General features: G+C 38.3%; 1 protein-coding gene across 1 annotated transcript in view; it reads left to right on the plus strand.

Moving 5' to 3' along the window:
* Positions 1-1,004: 1,004 nt before the first annotated feature.
* The window catches only part of GLRA3 (glycine receptor alpha 3), a 101,219-nt gene continuing 80,513 nt past the window's right edge, over positions 1,005-21,710 (plus strand). Inside the window, exons 1-2 of the mRNA XM_059721358.1 lie at positions 1,005-1,131; positions 9,482-9,549. Coding sequence (XP_059577341.1) covers positions 1,047-1,131; positions 9,482-9,549 — 153 coding nt within the window. The 5' untranslated portion in view covers positions 1,005-1,046. The remainder of the gene's footprint in view (positions 1,132-9,481; positions 9,550-21,710) is intronic.

Consider the following 21,710-nt stretch of genomic DNA (forward strand, 5'->3'; position numbering starts at 1 on the left):
AGTTATGGACCTTTTCAGGCTAATATGGAGGCTCATGAGGAATATAGATTATAGGGAAATTGTAGTTATACCAGAATTTTGACTGAGGTGTGAAGTGGAATAACATCACATTTAGTGAAAATCTACATAATTGCCACTTAGCCACCTGAAAAATAAAACAGGATATGGGCCAAAATTTGTTGGATCCATATTATGGAAATAGTCTTTTATTGTAACATGTACAGGACATACTTTAGGATGTCAGTGGGAGCTCTGCACATGTAGGCAAAACAGTCTATAGGAGATGACATTTTCCATATGTACCTGAGAAGAGAAATTTACCCTGAGACAGTTCCTTTCAGTGAGGTTTTTCTTTCAATGCAGCAGTAACTTCTCTTTTAATTGAAAATGAACCTTGATGACAATGTTAGAGAATAAAACTTTCCAAGAAAGAATCTGAAACTGTATGCATGAAACATTCAATCAATGGTACAAAAAATGGTGGCAATTGAACAAAGTATTATAAGAAATTCTTGTTTTATTTTCTCTGTGCAGGCTGACAATTTATGCAAGATACAGTTAAACATTGATCACAGAGTATTTTTTTAAATTACATCATTCCAACTTTATGACTATTTGTAGAGAAGAAATTATTATTTATTACTGCACATTTTATGGACCAATTAAAATTTATTGGGGACCAATAAAACATTTAATGGAGACTAATTAAAATTTATTGGAAATATGTTTTGAAAAGACTTGACTTTTTAAGAAAAAATGTTACCCTATCATGATGAAATCTGATAATTGTTTAGGGCAAGATTACATAAAATTATAGATAAAAGGAATTTTTCACAATTAAAATCTCTGCTAATATCATGAAAGTTTAAATTACTTTTAAAAAGTAATTACCTTTGAATTAATTGATTTAAACAGAGATGGACAAATATATTAGGCATTTATATTTTTACTATAAACGGTCTAATTCTTTTTTTTTTTTTTTTTTTTTTTTTTTTTTTTGTAGTTTGGTAGCCACAAAGGAAACGGACAGTGCAAGATCTCGTAGCATGCCAATGTCGCCATCTGACTTTCTGGATAAATTAATGGGTAGGATGTCAGGCTACGATGCAAGAATTAGACCAAATTTCAAAGGTAATTTCTAAACCTAATTGTTTCTGTTTAAGTGAAAATTTTCTTTTATGCAAATGTGCATTTTGGAGGAGAAAATTAAAAGCTAAACAAATGTATTCTCATTTCAAACTATGCCATGCTCAATTTTCCTATGATGGACCTTTCAAATAGCAACAAAAACCAATTCAACTGCGTGTTTAAGTTTGGACAAAAATTGGAATAACTACATGCTACTGAAATACCTAAATGCTAATGTTGTATTCTGATTATCTTTGAAGTGATATGTATATAGTCAAACGTAAATGTCTAAAAACACACACCAGATGTCCATATCAGATAATGTAGACAAAGAATTGAGACTAAAATCAGAGCAGGGCACACACTCTAAGCCATATACACCACTTTATTGCCAGGCTTGGGAATGTACAGGACAGGGATGAGTGAACAGGGTTTATTTCCTCAGCACTAGTCTCAGGGGGAACATGGTATGGACATGGCCTTAATATCCCCATGCTTCAATTCTCCACCTATACCATTTTTCCAGCATTTTTTGGTTTTACTATAAATTCTTTGGGGTTGGGATTACCTGTTACTAAATATACCTAGAGTGCTTATTACACTAGGTTTCTAATCTTATTTGGGGCCTCAAGGTCAAATCACAATGCTAATATTTAATCATTCAAGATCATCAGCACATAGTCCAATTACGAAGGTTTGTTAATATGGTACTAATAGAATACTCTTCAGACATATCTATACAACAGGCACCCCCAATAAGCATACCCAAGAGACTTTATAGGCACATGTACAAACAACACAATGCTAATGCATTTTGGGGTGTACTATGTGTAGAACAGGCATGCTCAACTTAATTATGGCATTCTTTAGCATGATTCTCTGACAATGTCAACATGCCTTTGTAGTCTATCAGGCATACATGGCAAACTATAATTATCACGATGATCTGTTGGAATGGAAACAGAACTTGAAACATTAGAGAGTTCTTTCAGAATTGTTTCAAATTATGTTTAAAATTGAAATGTTCTAAATGTTTTATTAAACAATTTACAGCATTTTAGAATTTGATTTGAATTGCTTTAATTGATTAATTTGGAAATTCTCCAAATTTTCAAAAATGCAGCACATGTAGAAGGACAAATCACTGTGACTAAAGCTCACAGCTTGCATTCTTTTAAATGCATTCTCTGTCTCCTAGGCCCTTTTTTCCTTGTTTCAGAAGGCTCTCTTTCTTTTATTTTCCAAGGCATATTCTGTAAATAAGGGATTTCTTCCCATTTCTGCCATCAGATCTTTTCCTCTCAAAATAAGACCATTCTCTGTTTTACATCATTTAGGTCTTTCCTTTCACTATCATCTCAACCTTACCTCTTCTTCAACACTACATTTTATAATGATTCTAATGACACCACGGATCATCAATTTGATTGGCTATATCCCTGAATTCTCAATAGTTTCTCTTATTTACCTACTTTCTTTGCCCAATCATTAAGGTCTAAACTACTACAGTTTAGTGTTCATCCACTGTAAAGTAAGAGAAAATATGAAGAGTGATAATAGAGTACCTGATACTTAATAAGCTCCTACGTTGTTTTATTTCTAAGTATTTAGTCTTCATGCATATGTCTACAAATGATTTTACTAGAACAGTCAAACTGTTTCCTAAAAATAAGGATTTAAAGGGATAGAACAGAAACAGTATATATAATTTATTTTTTAAAATTTGCTTCTCCCGGGATATGTTTAAACCTTTATTCTTGATTAGCACTGAAGTTTCTCAGAATAAATATTCATTGTTTATTGGAAGTATTTGTTAAAATCATCAGAAAGATATGAAATATTACTCAATGTACACTGGTCAACAATCCCTTATGGATTATTTGCCAATACTAATGATGAGAGAATTCAAATGGTTAGCTTCTTGCTTGTGGATAGGGAAGAGAAACATTTGTATTAAAAACAAAAGCTCATACTGTCACATAAAACGTGTTGTACTTCCAAAATTGTGTCCCTTTGTATGTAGCATCTTTTAATTATTTTAGCTCCTTGTTAAATCTAAGCTCAGTTACACACCATAGCTGTTGCCTTTAGTATGTAAACTTTGGGTTCAATCTAAGGCAATTCTGTGCTATGCAACAAAGGACCTCCAGCAAATAAAAACAAGCAATGCAATCTCTTTCTTCTTATTCTTTGAATCTTCTAAAGTTCTATAAGAAAGTAGATGGAAGCAAGGAGCTTAAGGCTTAGCAATTCATTTGAAGATTGAATTTTGGAGTTTGTCATGGACACCATGCAATCATAATCTTCTGAAGAGGCTACACTACAGAATGGGGCAGATGTTTAGTAATTAGTGGATTCACTATAGTGATTCTTGAATGTGTAATTCAAAGGACCAAGAGCCTTCTTTTGTAACCACTGAAATTTAAAGAGGCAAAAACCTAATCTGACATTTTTCAAACTGCATAGCTGTCTAAAAGATTTACAGTGTGCACTTTTAGGAAAGAGAAGAACAAATCTGCCTAGAATGATTCAGATCTATCACTCAGAATAAATACCTTCTTGAATTACTTTGCCACTTTCTTGCTATTTTTATTATTCCAAGGCCAAGTACTGCCAGTTGGAACTTTATGCCCCTTGAATTTTGTACCCTGTCAACAATTATATAAAATGAAATGTGTACTATCAGTTCTGTTAAAATTTGGTAATTTAATCTTTTAATTTCCTGGTCATTGCAATAATATCTTCCTCATCGTTACAATTAATTTTAGAGTGCTTTGCAGTTGTATAAATGCTAGTCTAGATACATACATGCTTAAGAGAAAATATAGCTTAAAAGAGCTGCAGAATCAGTGATTACTTCTGATCTAGTTAATAATATTAACATTGTAGAACCTGTTTGTGGACAAAAACAGCAGCAAAGAATCCTTGGTAATAAACTTTGTCCCAGTTATAGGCTATCAAAGAATAAGCAAAGTCTACAGTCAGTAACAGCCAAAGGCTTCTGTAGACATATCATTAATCAGTAGAGCTCAACGTTTTTAGTCAGCAGGTCAGATGGGCAGTGCCCAGGCTGTCTGCTGACCAGATCCAGCTGATGGCTGGCATGGGGCAATTGCAGCAGGATGCTGCACAGAGGGGGGCAGGGGACATCTCAGCTCCATCCTGGCCCTGTAGGGGGGAGGGAGGGGCATGGCACAGACCCTCAGGGGAAAGGGGTGTGGCCTAGACCCAAACTAGCTCCACAGAGGGAAGGGGTCTTGAGCTGGTCCTGAAGGATGGTGGGGAATGGGGTTTGAGTGATCCTCAACCTGGTCCCACAGGAGAAAGGGGCCATGGCCCAGATCCATCTAGCCTGGGAAGAAGGGCATGGCTGGTGGGGGTGGGACCAGCCATGAGGGCAGGGGAAAAGGCCCAACTTGTTGCATGGAGCTTAGGGTTTGGGAATTTGGCTACAAAGAGTAGCCATATTTATTGCCACTTCTCCCCTGCCACCAAATTTCCCAGTCCTTTCCACTAATCTGTGGAGAGCCCCCTGGGTTGGATACCTATGATGCCATGGGCTGGATTTGGCCTACAGGCCAGAGGTTGAGCATACCCATTATAAATTATTTGCTTCTGTAGGCATGATGAAAATTCTGGGTTCTATATCACTGCTTTCCAAGTTTGGATCAGTTCTAAAATAGTTTTTTCAGTCAAAATGATCAATAATTACACTACAAGTTTTCATCGAATAAGAGCTTCAGGATCAGACCTTCAAGTGTAGGCCTTTTCTTCAGATGACAATGAAAGGACAGGCTGTATGTTTCAGGAAAAGTGTGATGGGCCATTATCTACTTCATAATTTGGATATTTCTGCCAATAAGCATGGGAAATTTAGTGTAACATGAAAAAAGTAGATATGATGCCTTACTTCATGTAAAATTTAATATTGAATACTTTAAAATAACCCCCCCCCCCCCTTTTCAAGTAAAAACATAATTCATAAGTTGTTTATCAGGTATTTCAACCTAAGATGTAGAAAGTATTCCTCAAGTACAGTCGAATACAACAAATATTAACATGTTGGAATTTCCATTTTAAATCCAACTCTAGGTTTACAATGATTTTCAATACTAAAAGCTGTGTGTCTATTTCTCAAATACTATATACTGGTCTAGATCCTTGATTTAGTTGTTTCCATTTGATACTCAAATGAAGAGCATCATACAAATACAGCCTCTGATATTTTGACACAAGGGACTTTTGGTCCCAATACATCACTTCTGAGTTCTCCATTTCTCCAAGTCACTCAGAAGAGCGACATTTCTTTAGTATTAAATAAGATCCATCTAATCATACACTTCCTTTTCTACTGGACAGTAGAGAAAATAAATTTGCTCAGAGGGTCTTGAAACTAGAAATATAAAAGCTTTTTTCAGTCTAATCCCATCTTTCAAGTAATACCTTGCTTCTTTGGTAGGTAATGCTCTTGTGACAGTCAGTTTCCAAAAGGGACCTTTATTCTAACTTCCATATCCACTGAAGAGGACTTTCATAAGGAAAATCTCTTTGGGGAAACAAAGATAATAATTTCTAGCCAGTGGAAAAAGAGTACATACTTGTCAGTTGGTATATGTATACAGCATTATGAAGGTATTATTGTAGACATGTTAGCACAAGTAACAGTAGCAATAAAGGAAACAGTAGCATAGGCCTCAGGTCATGACAGACTATATACCCATATCCATGTCTCCAGGAGCACTTGCATACTACTATCACACCTTCATCTGTTGTATAGATATACCCTATCACAGTGACAGTGGCCCCTTCTGTCACAGTCAACAAAATAGGTCTCTGAGTGAGGAAGTGTCAGGTTCTTCTCTTCTTCACATTTTCTGTTAGAAGACTTGACTTGCTCCATTTAGGTCAGATTAAGCTTGACAGCTTGGCAGTTACTTCTTATATTGACAAAGACAATTTCATCAAAAAGCAAACAGACTAATATTTTTATTGTATTTTGATGCTTTTAAAAATGTCTTCATCTAGCATCTAACAGAATCAAGATTTGATTATATGCCTTCAAAGGTGCATGGCTTAATAGTTATTCCCTATAAAAATAAGAGACACTTTCTTTGGCATACACTTAATTTGGATCTTTGAACCCCAGTGGGAAAATTCTTTTTCATCTAACAGCCAACCAAAATAAAGCTTAAGACTAACTCTGAGTTATGGACCCATTGTGTAGGAGTACTTCCATTAACCCCTCTGAGCATGTAAATACTCCCGTTATAGGAACAAGGAGATGTTTATTCAGCTCTGGAGAGCAATCCTGCTTCTATAATGGAGGTGCTTACATGCACCAAAGAGGTAATAGAAGCACCTGCATACTGTAGTCAGTCTCAAGCTGCATTATGATCGTCTATGAGGTGAAACAGAATCTTCTCTCGCCCCCAGTATGTGTTGTATGTGTTGTATTCCACATAAAAGTTATTTGATTTGGGCTTTTGTTCCTACTTCCTTAATTCCCTTTACATTTTGACAAAACAGAAAAGCACTCCACTTACTATCAATCCCAGCTTAGTTAGAATATTTTTATTCCCTCACTTTTAAAGGCAATCTTGTATGCTACCTGTAATTTAATTTATCACAACAAGAAACTATTAAGAACTCAAGAAATTGAACTTAACAACTTAGGATCACTTAGAAATACAGGAAAATGAGTTAGCATATATGTAAAGAAGAGCTTTCCTTAGGTATTAAATCTAGGCTATGCTATTTGTATTAGATAAAGTATTATATTTAATGTTTAACTTATTTTTAATTATGGAAGAGTTTCTGATACAGTAGAAATTTATTATTTATAATTGATATGACAGCATATCCACTTTCAAATAGTATATGAATAGTATACATGCTGTTGTGAATTGGAGGAAATAAGTGATTTTGAAAGGACAGCGTGCAATAAGCCATAAAAAAAAAAATACCTGCATCTTGGGAATGACAGAATGAAAACTATTTATACACAAATCAGATAATTTCACCACCCAGTACAGCTGTTTATTATGGTTCCAAGTGTTCCCACTGCCACCCATCTGTGACTTTGGATTCCTCTTCCTACTCCTTTCCACTAATTCTCTGATCCAATCAAGTCTTATGCTGAAATAACATCTAGCAAAGGAGGCTGTCACCTGCAAAACTTAATCCATTTTGAACAAATTAATCTCTAAGGTGCAACCTTGCTCTACATTCTGACTAAAATTAAAAAAAATGAAGGCAGAACAGGTTAATTAGAAACTAAATTATCACATTGCATTGATAAGTAGTTGGAAAAAGAAGAATCAGTGCCTTCCTAGTCCTCAGATGTGCTTCCTTTGTGTAGTCATAGCTGTTCATTTTACTGACAAAAGTATGTCTAGTACTGTACTGTAAAGCAAATATAGCCTGAAGAAAGGAGACCTGGTTCTTTTCTGATTCATACATCATCAGGAGAATCATTAACTCAAGCTCTAACCTCAAACATTTGATACCGAGTGCATTGCTTTCTGCTCTCAGTAATCCCATTGACATCAGTCAACAGTGAAGCATCATCAACAACAGGGCTATTACTTCAACAACATTACTTTCAGTGAGAGAATCCAAATGTTGGTATTAAATATTTGCAGATTTAGGCCCTAAATTCCAGAACTGGAGTGTGTATTACTAGGAATCAAATGCAAAAAGTCTCTGGCTTGCCTTTCAAATTCCGCTCTCAGTGGGTGCATTTACATGTGCACTTTACTGTGAGTTGACTAATTAGCTCTGTAGTAAAGTGTCGCCATCTACCTGTGCACCCATATTAGGGTGCAGTAAAGTAACTCTGCCCTAGGATAGTAGTGTCCAGGGCAAGTACTATCCCATAGTGAAGTAATTTACACCACTGCAATGCACATACAGATGGTAACTGAGGCTGACTGGGGAATTAGGGTGCTACAGTGCAAGGGCTGTCTGCCCCCCCAGACCAGCTGCTAGTCCAGGGCTGTTCCACTCTGGCTCAATGTGCTACAGTCCTGGGTGCACATGTAAAAGCTGCACCTGGGAGAAATTAACTCTGGTGCAAACTGCCCTAACTGCGTAGGTAGGTGCACCCAGTTAGTAGACGTGGCACTAGGACTAGCAGTTAAAACCTTTATTTCACTTGTAAACAAAATTAATTTGCTATAGAAATAACTGAATGACTAGAATGAAACTCCATGATACCATTTTTCCAGTCATTTTTAGAGAAGTAGGGTAAGTCTTTCTCTTTGAGAAGATGATTAATTTCTTAGATGTTACACTATGAAATAATGCTCTGCCAATAGAAAGGCTGCAGAGATTAAGGATGAAAATATGGCAACTGTTGATTGAAGGTAATGGGACTGCTTCTGATAACAAGCACTCTATTTTGTAATAAATGGTAGCAGAATGAACCTTAAAATTCTGTGGATGTCATATAAATTATAAGAGCCTAGCATATTCTCTACTGGACTCAGAACAGAAAGCAGTAATAATGGGCACCTATACGCATACAGAGAGGCTGCTCTGATGCACTGTAATTACAATGCATTGAAGGAGACTCAATTAATCGAGTCTGCTGGAACATGGTAATTACTGCACTCAAGCAGACTCCAGCATCACGTGTATCAGTGTCCCCAGGCTGAAAAATGGTGGCACAGGCACTTTAACTAAAACTCATTCAACAAGCTTTAGTTAAAGCACCCCTGCCACTATTTTTCAGAACAGGGACGCTGATACACATGACACTCTGGGCACTTTAATTAAAGCAGCTCTCAGAGCTGCTCTAATGTGCCCCCCCTCCCCACTACCACCTCCCAGAGCATGTCTATAAATGCCTAGTATCTTTTTGTTACTATTGGTAGCAGGTAAAATTAAAAAATGTCAGATCTGTGATGTAAAAGAGAAACTTTATTTCCAATTGTTGTGAAGGATGGTGATGTATATTATTCCACCAAAACTAAGAAATAAACATTGTTTTAGGATAGTTATCTAGTATAACTCCAATAAAAAACACATTCGTTCTGGCATGCGATCTTCCTTCAAGGTATCATGATCTCTTTTTTTCCCCCGAGCTTGGAGATTTGCTACAAATGGCAAAACAATTAGTGAACCTTTAAGAAAAAAAATCAACTTTATAATATTTCAAGCAGTTAAAATGACATCGCTAATCAAACTGTCTCACTTCATTAAAAACAGAATTCCGAACATAGCTTTATATTCTTCCAAGTCACGCAAGCCTTATTTTATCATAGCTCACTCTAATATACGTTGAAAGTCACACAAACCTTTGACCAGCACAACAATGATTCTGGAAAAGATTCTTTTTTTTTTTCTTTTGCAGGCCCTCCAGTTAATGTCACATGCAACATTTTTATAAACAGCTTTGGATCCATTGCAGAAACAACCATGGTAAGGCATTTTACCTGAAACAACATTTAAAAGTTCAAGTTCAACTAATTTAATGAGCTGAAGAACAAATTAAGTCCTCTTTTCTGTTGGAGCAAAAAGAAGAATATCTCTCTTTGATAAAGAAAGAACATTTAACTCAGCAGTAGATTTAGTTGATAGAAAATCTATCATTTTATAGTTACCATGCTAGAGGATATATCTGAAATGATAAAGCCCTTTTCATGCCTTCACTGCTGTCTGTCATCAAATTCATGGTTTGTAATTTTTATATTTGAATGATAAAAGTTATTAAAGCTCTATAGCCTCCATCAAAAGTTATAAATTATCAAATGTCATTATTAACTATATTCTGTTATGCTATTATATAAAACAGATGTGTAAGAGATAAAGACACACACTTTAAACAAAGAAAATCCTTATTTTACAGTGATATTATATGTGGTATATCATAATTAAACATCGCACCAATGTAAAGAATGTTACTGTGAAGTTCTAAATAGGGCACATATCATTTAAATTCACTCTGACTCTTTGACTAGACTGATGATCATAGGAAAGCCAGAGGATAGAGTACAAAGGCTGGTTGGAGTCATGAAGGAAATTACAAGAAAAATGAAACTTAAAAATCAGTAACAGTATAACCTGCTTATATATAAGGTTTATTTCTTTAAGCCTGTGAGAACCAAATGAATCAGAATGAAGAAATACCTTAATAAAGTACAGAAATGTATTTTGAGGATAGTAATGGAGAATGTGTGGAGAAGATGGAACAAGGTATTGTAGAAAATCTAAAAAGAACCTACATGTAAATGTGGTATTTACTTGTATACCACATGTCCCTGAATATGTAACAAACCCTGTTTTGGTAAAGCAGAATTAAGAAAAAAATTCCAGAATCTTACTGGCCATAGCTAAGGCTTACCATGACTGAATTCTCCTAACCATATGGAGTAGCTGGCATTTTCCAGGTCACATTTTGAGCCTAACAAGTACTGCCTTGAGTTTAATAAGGTTGAAAACCATTGTTCTAACTAAACCAAGCAGAGCAAAATACAAATTAGGGAAGTCATTAATATTTATCCAGAAGTGCCTCTGACATTTAAAACATCAGTACTACAATGGTGTATACACCTAATGTGTCTATTTTAAAGATGTTAGCCTATATCTTTAGCAAAAACAGCTATAATCTCTATTGTATCAATGTACTGGAAATATATATTGTATATGCTTTTTTTATAGTGATCAAAATCTCTGAGCTCCATCTGCTGTTTTAGTTATATATTACACAAGAAACAACTGACTAAAGTTAAAGATGGTATGTTATACCAGTTGCCCACATTCTTTTAATGGCAGAATGAGCCTTAATACAAATCATTGCACCTCTCATACTACACACACAATATTTGTTACTCAAATTGCCAATTGTTCAAATCACGAGCAAAACTTTATAAAGGGGGATAAAGCAAGGTGCTGCATTTATTGATCACATGAGTTACACAGAGGTTTGGGCACACCATACATATAAACGCACACAAATCATCACACACAGACATACATATGCACAAAACAACCATTTATATCCACACATACACCAGATATAGTTACCAGCAATAGTTGCTCAATATCAGCCAAGGGTGGCCAACTCAGGCTTATTGAGTAGATAATGATGACTTGAAGACAGCAGATTTGAAGATAACAGCTAGAGTGGGGTGAACAGATGCATCTGTACTCCGATGAAACAGCAGTAGAGAAAGAGACTCACCCAACTTGGCATTTTCAAAGTTTTCCTTTATAGGGATTGGCATCCTTTTTTTAGCTTTTTTTGGTTTTTCTATACCCAGCTTCTATTGTTGTGTTTGTTCTTCTTTTGTCTTCAACTTATCTTAGCCTTGGAGTGTTCTTGCTGCCTGTCTGGCAGGATGGGTGCATTCCTGCTCCTTGTTATCTTCGTTGTGCCCTAGGCCTAAAAGGGATTCTTCAACCATTCATTAATTAGTTTACTGACTGGTAACTTACATTTGGCACCTTGTTGCTTACATAAACATTTAAATCTTCTCCCATTTCTATGCCATTCTCTCACCATTCACCCTTTTACACACACACATACAAAAAGGCTATGCAGAGTTCATTCACTTATGTCAAGCAGAAGGATACAAAATGGAGTTTTCAGGTTGCTTATAGGACAATACTAACATGGTTATATTTCACTATTATTACTCTCTATGTTAACATTAGCTACATTAGTTCAGTTCGTGCTACATATTTTTGGGATGCAGATCAGATCGCAATTGCACCTTTATTAGGTGCCCAGTTTCCCCTTGCATTTGCCAATTGAAAGCCAGGTGTGGCAGCCCTGCATGTGAGGCCAACAGTCAGTTGATTGTTGGTCCTGACCCAGACAATCAGCTGTCCAGAGATCAAGGCCAACAATTAGCTGATTGTCAACCCAAACACCAGACAGTCCTAGGTTCACTTCATCTGGAGCTGTCTATGCAGATAATCAGCTGACCATTGGCCCCATCTGGACAACCCTTGGTCTTTTGAACCTTGTTCTGGTAAGAGCCAACAGTTAGCTGATTGTCGAAATTCAATGCCCAGCAGTTCTGGCTGGGTTTCTGGACAGGGATATCAGAGGCCTTTCGGGCAGGTACCTGAAGGGCATCCCCCACTGGGGACTTAAAACCTGTCAGGAACACACTGATCACAAGAAATCCAGATCAGGTACTTTGTTACCTACACCATCTTTCCATGCAAAGTATTTAATATTATTAAGGTTGCTACAGATTTATGCTAGGGTAAAGTGAGAATTGGGTTTCCTTGGAGTCAGGCATGGCACTGTTAGACCCATGTATCTCCATTTTCTGTTCTATAAGAGAATATAAAAGCAAGAATGGATAAGATAAAGATCTAAGTAGCCTGATTTAATTTGCATCTTGTTAGATCCTGCACTAGTTGCTTGTTTATACACTCCTATCTTCAGGTCACTTAAAGCAAAAAAAGAATCAATTTGAAGGGGGGGAAGGGTTGGGTATGCTTTGAAGGAGGGAGTTATTTGGAGTTGTTTAGGGGGTTGAGATGTTTTGCTTTAAATTGTACGTTGTTAAGAAAGTGTGTGTCTAACTGAACCTAAGTAAGCTGAACTCAATCTAGAAAGATACACTTTGTAGAGCTATGAATTAAAGCAATTTAAAAAATCAGTCTAGACAACCCTTCATATTCACTTTTAAATAAGGTCCGATATTATAGGTATTATTGTATTATCCGTGTATTGAATATCATTGTATTAACACCAATATGAGCTTTATCCGACACTAGTGAGGTCCCTTGCAGACTTTACACTTAAGATGCAATTACCAGTTAACTCAATCAGCTGATTGCGAATCCCAGTCTCAAGACCACACCAGTTCATCAGCTTTCAATTTGATGGTGTACTGGCAAATAGTAATGACACCATAGGGATTGTGTGCCAAGGGCCTAAGGATTTCACTTTGGTCCATTAGTGCAAATTTGACAAGCTTGCACTTCTTTTATCCTGCATCATTTGAACTGGGAATTTAAAAGTAGCAGGAGGTTAAATTAATATTTTGGTGTTAAATCATTTTAGATCATCATTATTATTAATGTATCTAATTAAACATAAACATTTATTTTAAAGCTAAACGGCACAAAACCTGTTTCATATTCTTATGAAATTAAGAGCAGGTGTATTTCGTTCTTAATTTTGAATGCGTCCGTGGAATTCTGCAGTTCTGGCTATGGAACATTTATGGGCTTATGCCAGTTAAATATAAGGTAAATACAATATAAAGATTCAGTCTTGCATGGTGCAGAGCACTGTGGCCCTAATCCAGGAAAGCACTTAAGCACATGTTTAACTTTATGAATACGAGGAGTCAATGAGACTGCTTGTGAGCTTAAACACATGTTTAAGTGGTTTGTTGGGTTGCAGCCAAGGAGCTCAATATCTTACAAGATTTCTCGAATCCCTATAATAACATTTTCTGCACCATTCTTTTCAAATTTTAGTTAATTTTTTGGTACCAACTCTTAAACATTGAAGGGCAGTGTGTCTGTGCCCCCCGCCCCCCCCCCCATACAGTTTCTTTTAGCAGCTTAAACTTGTACAGTCATGTTACCTTTCCAGACCCTCTAAAGATTTATAACAAGTTACTGTATGGTAGTCATTTAATGTACAGTAGTCAATAGTTCCCAGCAGTTGTTCAGTTTTAATTTAAAGGACGAGAATGGCCTTGGTACTGACATTTCTGGCTACAGAGAAAAAGTGCTAAATAGATGACTCAAAGACTGATAAGCATGATGCACCTGGTTATGGGGCTGACAAGTAAGCCAGCAACAAAGAACATTTAGCCACTTGAGACTATTATTGACTACATTAAAGTGTGTTTCCAACCAAGATTTTTAAGGATTTTAAAGGTAATCTTGTTACCAAAGTATGACTGAGTAACCTGTAGATGCATCAAGATAGTATTGTTACTGATACTTGGAAAGAGATCTAATGGTAAACAACTTTGATATAGACAACTATCCTTTAAAAGGATCTATGTCTCCTGCTTGTTCCTGCTAAGCCTCTGCTCATAGAAATTTCTTAACTCTGGCTGCAAATGGATATGTCACACTCTCTGGGTAGGAACTGAGTGATCATTTTTTTGGGCTCTTAACAGCACCCAGTAAGGAGAGATTTTATATAGTTAAAATCTACATTAATATGCTATTGTTTACCCTCTTCTTGATCAACTGCCTTCTGCTGAGTAAACATTCCTTCAGTTTTGTCAGCCTTCACCCTTTTGCATCTCATCTTTTCATGCCACTGGCTTGTCTTAAAATAGAGCGAAACCAATATCCACTTATATAACTTAATAACTTAATGCTTTGTAGGTTTTTCAAGTTTTCATTATAGTACATAGGTTTAGTTGGCAGTCAAAAGTGACAAGGAATTGGGTGTCTTCCTTTGGTGGAGATGCATCTAACAGTTCTACCTAATAGCTGCCTTAATTTGTTAGTGTTTACATCAAATTATTAATGTTAGAAGTATTTCTTTAGGTCTTTTTGTACTATAATAATTACAGCTTTCTGTTTGCCAGGTCATATAAAAATTGACAATCTGCAATCTACAGATTGTTTTGTAGTGGATTTAAAATCAGATTAGTGTTTTCCCATATTCTAGCATGATCTTTCTTCTGTACTCCTGACCCTAAGTCACAGAGCCAGTCACAGACAAAGGTCTTTCAAATTCTGCTGGGCCAGCAGCTGCCCTGTTTGTTACATGAGCAGATTAATCTATGCAAATCCTCTTTCTGAAACAGCATTATAATCTGACAGTTTCATTTCATCTTCCTCTTGCACAAAAGTCATCATACATTCTTCGTGTCACATAGTGACTAAAGTGTCTAAAATGCAGTTTGTAATTAAAAAATAATACATTAATAAATAGCCTATGACAAATGGGTTATAATATATATGTAGACAAAGGGTGCAATCCTACGAGTGTGCATGTGCAGTTTGCCACTGCATTGCGAATATGTGCCACTGCTATTTGTCCCTGGGGAATGCACATTCCCATTCATAGGGATGCAGACAAAGTGTTTAAAAGAATACCTTAATTTCATTTATGTATAAGGTGGGATTAGCAACATTAATTTACTCTAGTAAAATTGTGCTGTGAGATTTTTACAAAAAACATGGAGAACCTTTAAGTTAGTTATTAGCTTTTCACTATTACAGTAGCTGCCCCACACAGAGCTAATATTTTATATGTGTATTTTACATCAAGGACTCAAATTTAGTAAGAATCTTAAATCATGTTGACAATAGTCTAATTTAAAAAAAAAGAGTCTTAGGTATCCAACTTCTACTTTAAGCACCTAAATCCAACTTTTAGGCACCCTTAAACCCTCAAACCCACTTTTCAGCTACTATATATTTTCAGATGTATGGTCAAGACCCTTAGGCATCTGAATTTCTGCTGTGGCATGTGCACAATACTACCTGAGTCCCAACACCTCTAACCATATCTTGTGGATGTAACTAGCAAATTAGATCTCTTAAATAGACAGCCAAGAAAAGATAGCCATAGGTTCCACTTCCAAAAACTGTCCATTAGCTAGAGTGCATACTGGAAATATAAGAGTCCCAGGCAAAATGCCTGTTCCTCTGCCTTTTTTTTTTTACAGCAATTTCATCTGGGTCCCTGATGTCCCAGATACTCAACCCATTAGGCTATATGTTGTTCGGAATAGTCTCACTCTGAGTTTTTACAATTTTCTATTTGATATAATATGTTTAAATATTCATTGGAGCAGGGACTAAAACCCAAGTGTTGAAGATGGGTGACCCAGACACTAGCCAATAATACAGTCATTCTCTATTGAATGTTTAACTGGAAAGGGTCTCCTGGGCCTTCATATCCATTCCCCCACAGTCCACAGCCTTATTTTGTCACAGTCCAACTTAAAACCAATTAAGGTTGTGTGTCTACACCATACCTATTGAAAGGCTGTTCCAGATTCTTGAGTCTCTCTGATGGTTAGGAATCATCTACATTCTAGACTAAATATATTAACCCTTACTCCATCTTTAATCTCCACTGCTAATCAGGCAGATGAAGGATATGAACCTAAGATGCAACACAGGTCTCATGGTGATTTATTCATGGGGCATAATGAACAGGAGCCAGCACTCCTAGCGTCAGTTAAAAAAACAAAACAACCCCCCCCCCCCCCCGCCCCCCAAACAGCTGAGAGCTTATAGCTGTGGGTATCATGCGAGGCATTTCTACTTGTTAGGATGAGGAATACTACTCTCCCTGGCATTCCTTCTGGCTAGATTAGATCTTCTACTCATTGGGCTGTCTTCTTCAAGCCCGTTTCTTAAGTGCCTAACTTTCCCCATGGAGTTTGTGTGTGCCAAACACACAGTTTCCAGCCCCACTCAGGGGGCTAGGCACCCAACAGCTGGGTGATGTAATACCTGTAATGTATTATCTTTGAGTGGCTCCAGTTTCTAATCCTTAGGCTCTCTGTGCCTCAGTTCCTTTTCTGTAAGCAAGGTTTATAGCACTTCATATTGCATGGGAATGTTATGGTGATATATACATTAAAAACAGTGAGGTGTTTAGATACTACGAGAGACAGGTAACTTAGGCAGATATTATTGAGAACTACAAAAGATAAAACCAAATCATCATCCAGTCATTAAATAGATGCTTTTCTCCTGTTAGAAGACTTTTTTTCGTATTGTAGTTTGAACATGAATATATCTGTATAAAATTTTACATGGTTCTATGTGTTAACTTAGCTACAGGGTAATCATCACATATTCTGCTGTGTCTAGCAACTATTGTTCTAGTTACAGTTAGGATCATTCTTTTTGTGTCCCAGTCCAAAGCATCAAAATATTCTTTTACTTTATGAATATATTAATTCTACTGTAAAAATTATTCATGTAAACGTACAGTCTAGAGACCAAGCCATGGGAAATCATTTTTCAGATACCCTTAGTATAGCTGTCTGTGAATATGCATTTAGCTAATGGGTGTTAATTTCATCTTGATATATGGGGATTTTTGCCCTTAGCTCCTATTTGTGTTAATGGGAGTGAAATCCATAAATCCCTATCCATCAAGATAAGAATATACCCTGTAGCCTTCATTTTTGCATGAATGTACAATTTTCTGAAACTCCATTAACGGAACAAAACCTTCACTATGTTAGAATAATGTTGAGTGATTCTAAAAATAAGGAAAGCAAGAGCAGACATTGTCATTTTGTTCTCAATTTGGCCTAGCTAGTAGATGTGCATTGGAAGAGCTTTCCAGTATATCATGTGTTCCCCCTCCTTTTAAGAATTTGTGTTTTCAGCATTATTTTTACATATAATTTGGTTTTTTATATCTTCTTTGTATTCTAATCTTTTAGATGTTCAATTTTTAACTAAGATAGCACACAACAAAAGAATGACCCTTTTGAATAAAATTTACATTTGCAGTATATCCATACAAGACTGAGACAGCTCAATTTGGTTTTAAACATTTTTATTTATAAACAAATCCTTTAAACGGTTGAAATAAAACTGGATCAATAGATTATAAAAAAGAAAGTTATAGCATTTAATACAAAGTCTAGTTAAAGCTGATTTCATGGCAAATCCTAGTTTATTTTCTACGCAAAATTAGATACTCAGTATTCTATATAGATGCTATTAGCAGCAGGAGAGGCAATGAAATCATAAGGTTCTATAAAGGCCAATATGAATGTGTGTGTGTGTGTGTGTGTGTGTGTGTGTGTGTGTGTGTGTGTGTGTGTCCATTGACACTACTCTTCATGGATTAAATATGTCCATAGCTGGAATCCTAAGGCATGGGTCCCTATTCCAATTTTTCCTCCTTAGCCTGCTGAAAGACTGCATTGTAGACTTTTATAGAGTTACAGTCAGCCATTTTATTTGAGGCATTTTATTTTCTCCAACAGTGCAAAATAATCCTTAAAAACTCACCACTGGGCACTTCTACATGTTCATTAGTGTGCAGTAGTTACTGCACAGTTAGTTTAGTACTTGCCTGATGAAGTACCAACTAAATGCGCAGTAACTACAATTACTGCACAGAAGGACTGGGGTATGGGTTGTTTTGTGATACTTACTGTGCAGTAGCCTAATACTGTTGCCCTGGGGGGGTCAGGCCAACTCTCAGGATCTCAATATTGCGCTGTTAGACAGGAGGGTGTGACACAATTGCACATATACAAAACACACGCAAATAAATTAGGTGCATACACACACACACACACGCACACTACCAGCTCAGGCACATACACATCCAAACCAGCCTAGACACATACATACTTATCACCAATTCAAGCACATACACTATACACTCCAAAAGTTAGACACAGATCACTAATTCATATATCATGCACACAATGCCATTTATATTATACACACACAAACACACACACACACTAGCAACTCAGATACACACACATTCAAAATAACCAGTCTAGGTTCACGCACACCTATCACCAGTTTAAGCCCATACACGGTACACATACCAAATTTAGACAGAATCAGTGCTCAGTTACCAACACCTGCACATCCAATACATGTACATGGATTACTAATTCATATACCACACACACAGTGATATCTATATATGTATATATGTGTGTATTCACTAATTCACACACATACCACCCACTTACACATACACACAGGTGAGTTCCTCAGTTTGGTGTTGTGATGCATGTACTTGGTGTACTTGGGATACCTGGGGAAAAGTTAAGGTAAGAAAGTAGAAGTGTAGAGAGTTAAAGTTACTGGAAATGAAAGTCACCGGGACCGAGATTAGAACCAGTAGACTAGAGGGGCCTGGGCTGAAGAATTGAGGCTCGGGGGTAACTTGAGGTTAATTGATCTTAATTGATTAAAAGACAATGTCCAAAGCCTGCAGAACAGGGAAGCATGCCGGCACAGAAGCTAGGATTGGAGCCAGAGCTAAGGAGGAGCTGAAAAGGTAGGTGGGGAGAGAGAGGGGAAAATGGGACTAAGGGAAAGTGTGGCTGTTAAAGAGGCGCTCTGGGTGTGGGGAGCCAGAGGATGGCTCTGGGACAGCTAGATAAGATGCAGGGAATGGCAGTAGGTGCTGAAAGCTGGAGCAAGGCTCCAGCTGCTAGAGCAAACAGCTAATAGGAGCTGGGAAGCTGCAGGGGGAGGTGGGGATTACAGAAGGTATGGGGGAAGCCTGAAAACAGAGACGGACACCAGAAAATCACAGGAAAAGCAGCAGGCAGCAGGGCAGCAGGAAAGCAAGGAGAGGCTGAGAGGTGGCAGAAAAGGGAAGATGGAATTGGGAGGAGATTGGGAAACTAGCAGAGAGGGTAGGAACTGGATTTGAGAGAGAGAGAAAATGAAGCTGGAATCTAAAGTAGGGAAGGGACTGGGATTCAGCAAAACATGACCCAACTTGGGGTTGTAAATGACAGTGGTTTTATTGAACAGGGGAGACGGTGACACAATGCCAAATTGGTTTCCTTGCACCCACCCACCCACCCACACACAATGGCAGCAGGGGTTAAAGAGGCTTGATGCAGGGGCTGAAGTCCACTGAAGTCCAGGAGGAGAAAGAAAGTGAGAGAGAGAGTCCAAATTGTAGGAGGAGGTGTGCAGGTAATATCTACCTATCCAGTCTGAAAAGGGGTCCTTGTCCAGTAGGTGTTGTCCAGAGGGGGGTCGCCGGCAGGGCCTCTGGGTAGATAGGTGGTGTGGCATGGTGCTGGTCCAGATGGAAATGGCATTCCCACTGGGTCTGTCTTCACTGCCCCTTTTTATAGGGGCAGACCTTGTGTAACCCTAGTGACAGGAGGCATGCCCAGGCAAGGGTCAGCCCCTGGCATACTGAGCATGTGTGCTCCATGCAGGGATGTGCAATTTCAGGTGTCTGTAATGGTAAGAGTTGCTGGTTTTGCAGGGTCTTTGGTCTTTCAAATGCTGGTCTTGTCTCTGTTCCTGGGTGAGGCCCGTGAATCAATGCGAGGTGATGACCCTGTCATTAAAGGCCATTCAGTAGAGGCCTGCTACCATTGTATTTCAATCATTCCCAATCACACTCATTCATCGGGGAACCAATTTACATGGGAGGGGTACGTGACTCATACAGTTGCAACATGGGATGCCCAGGCAGAGGACAGAAGATGGAGACTTGACACATAAAATGGATACTTGACATGACTTTGGTTCACTTACAAACACAGGCCTAAACCATACAATATCCACATGAAACAATAAAAATCAATACATACTTAATAATAATACAATATAAAACAATGGGTATCCAAAACCAAAAACTTGCTACCAAAATAAAAATGTTTAAAGCTTATCCTAAGTCTGAGCTCGCTTATACTTATCTATAGGGAATAGAGAGAAAAAGTCAGAAATGGTTGGGGAAAGGGGAGGGAATGCATTTAAAAATAAATATATAAAAAAAAGAAAAACTGGGGGTTTTGCTACAATACTACTATCCAGTAGCATATTAGCATGTTTTTTTCTCAACATGCTACTGCACTGTGTTATTAGGTCACTGCACATTAAGAGCCTTACGTAGATGAACCCACTAAGTCTATTTCTTCTACCACAGCTCAACAACACAGTGGACACATCTACACATGTATTTGATCTGAGATCAGTTACTTCCGGGCAGGCAGGCATCTACCCATGCAAGGACATGGCAACAGATTTGCTGCTTTTAGCACTGAACTGGTGCCACTTCCTGCAGCCCTGCAATAGGCCCCTTCCACCACCACGGGGAGCTCCAGGCTCTGGCTGCAGCTGCCAGCACCCCTCTTGAAAAGCCAGCCCCACTCTCTGCTCCCTCCCTGGCCACTTTCCTGGCCAAGAGCAGCATGCACAGCACAGGGGCAGAACTCAACAGTTCTCACCTCATGAACTCTGTCTCCCCTCACCATGGCTGCTCCAGCTACTGCTCCTGGCAGCGATGACTAGCACCCCGGGCTCCTGCTGGCCAACATACTGACTCTGTTGCCCCAACACGCTGACCTCTGGCTGGCCCATGGCTGTCTGGGCCCTCCTAGCTCCCTCACACACAGCGACTGCCTGAGTGCAGGGGCATGGCATGGGATTGGGAGCTGCAAGGCTAAGGCAATGCTCCATGACACCTGCAGGCTCTGGACAGGCTGCTACTGGGGCTGGGCTGCAGGCAGTTGGAGATGGACCTGGCAGCCAAAGGCTGCCTGAAGCAGGTCCTGGGGGCTAGCAGGCCTGACAGGAGCCTGCAGCACCCTCCAAGCCTGGACAGAGTAGCCTGGCAGTTGCGCGGCACTGCAGTGCTAGGCAGCGGTGCTGGAGTATAGACAGGCTGGCAGAGATAGCCTGTGGCCTGTCCAGGGGGACACAGGGGCCTAGAGTGGCCTCAGATCCCTGAATGTGTGCCTCAGGGCTCAAGATTCCTGCAGGCTTTTAAAGTCCTGGGGCAGGGGTTGCCGTAGAGGCAGCCCAGCACTGAGGCAGGACAGGCTCCCAGCCTGGAGCCCTGGGTCTAGCCTCAGGCCAGCCCCACTAGTGGTGGGGCTGACCTGAGTTGGTGTCTACTCATGTGTTACTATACAGTAAATAATTGCAAGTAAATTTGCTAC

The sequence above is a fragment of the Alligator mississippiensis genome, chromosome 2, assembly GCF_030867095.1.
Source record: "Alligator mississippiensis isolate rAllMis1 chromosome 2, rAllMis1, whole genome shotgun sequence".
In the NCBI taxonomy this organism is placed as follows: Eukaryota; Metazoa; Chordata; order Crocodylia; family Alligatoridae; genus Alligator; species Alligator mississippiensis.